At 33.6% G+C, this 6,020-nt stretch overlaps 1 protein-coding gene across 1 annotated transcript in view; it reads left to right on the forward strand.

Annotated features, from left to right (window-relative positions):
- Positions 1 to 5,750, forward strand: part of LOC145268255 (sn-1-specific diacylglycerol lipase ABHD11-like) — a 157,837-nt gene extending 152,087 nt beyond the window's left edge. Inside the window, exon 6 of the mRNA XM_080123597.1 lies at positions 5,484 to 5,750. Within this exon, the coding sequence (XP_079979723.1) occupies positions 5,484 to 5,628 (145 nt within the window). The 3' untranslated portion in view covers positions 5,629 to 5,750. The remainder of the gene's footprint in view (positions 1 to 5,483) is intronic.
- The last annotated feature ends 270 nt before the right edge of the window (positions 5,751 to 6,020 follow it).

Raw genomic sequence — 6,020 nt, forward strand, 5'->3', positions numbered from 1 at the left:
TTTATACAGCTTAACATCACAAGTGCATTTGAGAAATTTTATTACCCCACAAGCAGAAAGGCTTGACATATAAAACCAACAGTAGGTTTTTTGATATGATAGGGATGCATTCAAAATGAATGTTTCTGTTTAGACAAGTATGAATACTTGAAGTATGATACTCGACTTTTGCATTTTAAACTTTAATTCAAGCTGTTATATATAAAAAAATAATTTTATGAAATCAACAGTAGGTTCTTTACAGTGTAATCTAGACTACAATGTATTGTGAACTAAGTCACTGTGAGTGGCATGTCAGCTTCCTCTTGGTGCACTGCGATGAGTCCCCAACAAGAGCAGGCAATCAATGAAAAATGGTCGATTTCACCAATTTCGATGACAATAAAAAATATGAGAGGGTGAAACATTTGTGAATCATCATTCAATCCCGGGCAACGTCGGGTCACCATGCTAGTCTTATATAAACAGTCAAAGTTTCGCTTCTCTGTCATTTTTGCATGCTTTTTTTTTGTGAGGTAATATTCCATTATTCCAATGTTAAGACTGACTTGATTTAATAATTATTGTTTCCATAATGATTAATTTTCATTTCCCACAAGATGATGTGATACATTTGTAAGGATTTTTAACTTGTTCAAGGCCATCATTTGTAGTTATACAATGTGTACGACATGTAAAACCTGACAAAAACTTCGGTTTTGGAGTGCTGATAGGCGAATGGTGAAGCATTGCAAAACCTTTCCGGCAACTCCTGCAGCTGTTCTGGCTATGACCATATTGGCTTGTATTACAATCAATTTTTGTCTGTAATGCTGAGAGAGGGAACCTCGTAACTGGGCAAACCTAGGTGTCCTTATATATTATTTTTCTTTTTTTTCTAATTGGAATTCATTATTAAGATGAGTATTATTTATATTAATTTTTATTTATTGCAGACTATTATTCTCATCTTTCTTAGTTGCTGTTTCACGGCGTTTCGGCCAACTATTCCTCTGGCCTTCGTCAGGTGGTAACCGTGACGGATAGGAACTCCAAATCTCCTCACTGCATTCTTAGCAATCACTGCCATCTGTAGTTGCTGTCGTCTCACCACGTTTTTTGGCCAAGTAAGCATCTGGCACGCTTTGGGTAGGATTGAAACCGCTATCTTCAGACAATTCTCATCTGGAACCGTAGAGATTCAACATCTTTATCAACTGCGCCACGGATCCCGAAGGTGTCCTTATCACTTGCCCAGAGATGCAACTCCAGCTCTGACAATAGCCACAGCAGACACTGCAGTGCACCAGACTAGATGCAGAACACAATTGTCACATTAGATAGAAGGCAGAAGGTTTCCATCATGACATGAAAAGAAACTGCAATCTTAGGAAGATCTTCAGTGATCATTAGAAGCCTTTATTTTTAGTTATATACTGTCCAATTTGTCTTCTGGGCCAATACCATACAGTATGGCAAATTTTCTTCCAATTTAAAACAAACTTTCCAGAGTTTATAATTCAGTTGGTAATTGTGCTACCAAAATAACTTTTGTATCAATTTTCATATTTTGCAACGATTTAAAACATATTTTAGAAGTAATACTCTATTATCAAATTCTGTTTCCATCTGTTTTTACATGATCTAAATCTGAGTTGTTTTATTTTATTAACAGGAAAAATTAGCTTGATCTCTAATGTGCTATGAATAATATAATGAAGATTCAATGTGTTAGCTGTTGAAATGATTGAAAGCAATTGTGTATTACAACACTGAATATTTATCTTTTTATCATTAGTAACAGCAATGAGAAACTAAGTTTTGAACAACAACAAAATTAAAAGCCACGATTCGCCCATGCATGGAGTATTGTTTTCACATCTGGGCTATTGCATTTATCATTAGTTTCTCCCTCTTAGACAAAGTCCAAAACAGTTCCAAATCTAATAGGTCCCACACTATTAGTCAAACTCCAACCTCTGTCCCATCACCACAATGTTGCATCCCTGTGACTGTTTTACAAGTATTTTAAACGAATGTACTCTGATGAACTCACAGCATTTGTGCCTCCTCAACGTACATATTCCTAACCAATCCAATAAGCAGCAAATCCCACCCCTTCACTGTTGAGGTCCCTAGATGTCGGAAAACCTTTTACTCTAATAGTTTCTTCCCTTGGATTGTACGACTTTGGAATTCCCTCCCTGTTTCCTGCTTCTCTGGGTGTACTAATCTGCAGAAGTTTGAATGTCATGTGAACAGACATTTCGCTGATCAACTCACTCTAGTTACCTGTTAGACACAACCACAAATAGTAACCCCTTTACATTTCAAGTGGCAATATGTCTTGTTTTTGGGTGGAAAAGAGTGAAAACAAAATTAAAAATAAAAAAAGAATCGTTTTTGGAATCGAAAATTAGGCTAAAAAGTTTTTTGATACACCCAAAAGTTTTGATTCCTGATCTCGCTTAATCGTTCCAACACTTGTTGTAGTAGTAGTTGTAATATTCCAATATCGCTCATTTGTTTTTACATAAGTTATTCAAATTCTAACTAATAATTTTGATGTCTGTAAATGTTTATAATTGGTATCATTAGTAGTAGTAGTAGTAGTAATAGGAGTTGTAATAGCAATACTAATATTATATTATTGACCCTCCTTTGCCAAGGGTGCTTCATACTAAATTTGGTTGAATTTTATGTAATCGTTTTGGAGCCTATAATTGTTTATTTCTTTTAATATTAGTAGTAGTAGTAGTATCCGTTGTAATATTAATATCCTCATCTTTCCACTACCACTTCTCGTCTCATTAACCCTCCATTGTTGCCTGTTATATTATATTAGATAGTGATTAGCTGGATGGATAGAGACATTCCGCACTTGTTTACCTCGTCTGTTAATTGACGATATTAAATAAAAGTAATTGGTAGAGACGTTTTAGTAATAATCGTAAACTTTAATTTCTCAGTGTAATAATTATTTGCTGGTATTTTATTTTGTCGCTTTGTTCATTAACTAGTTGATCACTTTTAACATTGTCATTGCTCATTGTTGAGCATTCTTTCATGAAGAAATCTGAAAGAGATAGAGAAACACTGACAATGAAGAACACACATTGCTGTCATGTGATATAACTGTCATCACCTATCATTTCTCTATCAAACTAGAACTTTTTTTTTTTTTTTAATGATTATTTTATTTGAATGTAGTGTATACTATCAAGAGCCAGTGTTGCATGGCAATAAACAAGGACCTGCCTGAATTCCTGGACCTTATATTACCAATTTTATTCTGCATTTTTTTTTTTTTGTTATTTTTATAATTTTCAAGTTTTAATTTATAAATAGAATAAAAATATTGCATAATCACGTTGATATAAAATGAAACATTCTTAACAGGCTTCTTTAATATCACTGGTGCTACCAGATCAGGCTGTCTGAAGATATTGGCTTCCTGAGACGAAATGCAGCTAACATTGATGCTTTTTGTTTTTCTACTTCCTTTTGCAAAACTTAATTATGTTTTGTAAAACAAAAAACAAAAACAAAAACCCACCTTTTCCCCCTTTTCCTTCTTCACATTTCCCCTTTCTCTTTCTCTCTGTTCCCCCACTTTCTGACTGGTTTCCTAACTTAAAATGTACCATACATTAATACTGTAACCCTTTTCGCTCTTCCATTGCAAAACTCAATCATGTTCTGCAGGACAAGGATTAAATCCACTACAAAACAATCAAATCAAACACTACAAACTAGCAATTGAAGATACAAAGAGCTTGAAGAATAACAACATTCTACAAAATAACTGGATGCAACATGAATATTATTTCCAAAATAACTGAATTCAGCATTAAATAACCCGAAAAGGGTTGATATGCTGTAAAACAAACCAGACCAAATCTTCAACTTCATCGAAATATTTCAAATCGGTGATCCTTCATAAAATGTGAATTTTGATCAGAATAGACAGTATTCAGATGAAACAACGTTTGAGTTATCAGCTGGATGAGGCAGGATTTTTACATCATTCAGTTCTTCCATCAGTTTTTCTGGCAGTCTGACTCAAGGAAGTGCTACATCGATCAAAAATAGTCAGATGAAACAACGTTTGTAATATAGAGTGGATACAGTTGAACTTGCACATCATCTTATTCTTCAGTCTTGTTGCTGGTTTTTCTGGTAGTCTACGGATGTGCATGACAAGTCGCCAATGATTGTCGTTTTTGAAAACAATTCTAGCAATATAATAAAATATAAAATATAATAAAGCATTTATTTTTTCAGTAATATTTTATTTTTATTGGTCCCTCGACAAAAGGAGGGTGGACCTGTAAATTAATCCTTGCCCGTTCATCAGTCCACACTTTTCTCAATAACTACACCTTGGAATTTTTTGAAATTTTGCACAAACATTAAACATGATATGATTAAAAAAGTAACAGAATGGATTTTCTGGGAAAACTTCAGTTGCCCCCCCCCCCCTCAGGGTGCCTTTTGGGTTAAAATGGCTAAAATTGACACTCTTGTGCTTATTATTGCTGCCTTGGATTTTTATAAAACTTTCTGAAAGGTTGTAACTAACTGATTTCTATATAATTTTGTTTGTCTATACTTTGCGATAACTCTTGCTTGTGCCCCAGAGGCTCTTTTAGGGCAAATAAAAACACTCCATTTTTAGGACTATTTTACCATATTTGTCCAAAATTTTATGTGTATGTCTATTTAGCAGTTTTGCATGGTACTGAACTCCAATTTAAATATGTTAAGGTCTTGGGGACTTTTGGGGCTAAATGGAGTGGGGGGGGGGCAAATGATGAACTTAGTCATTTTTTTTTTTTTTTTTGCATGGTATAAAACTCAAATTTACATATGCTAAGGCCTAAAACTGTATTTTTTGTTCGTTTTCACCAGGATTTGATGTCCCCTGGGGACTTTTGGGGCTAAATGGGGAAGGATAAATGCTGAACTTAGTCAATTTTTTTATGCCTCGTTCACTGTGCACTCACGGAGGAATATGCATGCTTCACTTGTTTTATGTGTTACCAGTTTTTATCTGAATCGCCCTTCCACTGATAATGAAATACAATCTATGTTCATCACACAAGCAAGTTTATCGGTTTTAATATTATGTGGATATGATGAGCGTTTTTCTTGCTTTGAATGTTGTTTTATTATTTTCTTTCTATTGAAATTCAGCCTCGTTTTGATTTTGATGAAAGTTCGTTTTCATTCGTCTTTTTCACATTTGATTTTTATTTTTGTATTTCATATTTAATTAGTAATATTGCATTTAAAAAGCATTAAAATGTTAAAAAAAAACAAAAAACTTTTCAAAATTAAAGAAATATTTTAATTCAAGAGTAAATAAATAAGTCTTTAATAGTTTTGGCCTATTAGCATATATGTAAATGGCAAAGTTAAAATGTGAAGAATTGATTGAAAATGCCGGAAGTATTTGTTAAACCATAAGATTTTTATTTATGATCTTTTTTTTTAATTTCCAGAAAATCAGATGAACCAGAGATCCACCGACTTTTTCCTCAGGCTGAAATACAGTTTATTAAAGGGGCTGGCCATTGGGTCCATGCAGAAAAACCACAAGATTTTTTTGTTGCAATTACCGAGTTTTTGGAGAGAATAGGAAATTGAACGGACGTGATTCTCACATGCCAAAAGCAATAAGCATCTTTGATTCTTCTACCTGTGATTGAAAAGCGGGGGGGATAAAAAAAATAGAAAAAGAAAATTAAATAAATTATTCTTTTATTTCATGTCCAAGTTATTTTTTATTTTATTTTAATTATAAAGTCTCCACCCTCTCACTACCTCATTCTCTCATCTATATATATATATATATATATATATATATATATATATAGAGAGAGAGAGAGAGAGAGAGAGTGAGAGAGAGAGAGAGAGAGAGAGAGAGAGAGAATCAAAACAAGAATAAAATGACCAGGCCTTTCTGTGCTTTAGACTTAACCTGCAACATAGTGTTAGCTACTTATATTTTCTCTACGTTCTCCCTCAACTCAAGACTG

This window comes from Euprymna scolopes, chromosome 43 (genome assembly GCF_053919585.1).
Source record: "Euprymna scolopes isolate OS-2025 chromosome 43, ASM5391958v1, whole genome shotgun sequence".
Taxonomy (NCBI): Eukaryota; Metazoa; Mollusca; class Cephalopoda; order Sepiida; family Sepiolidae; genus Euprymna; species Euprymna scolopes.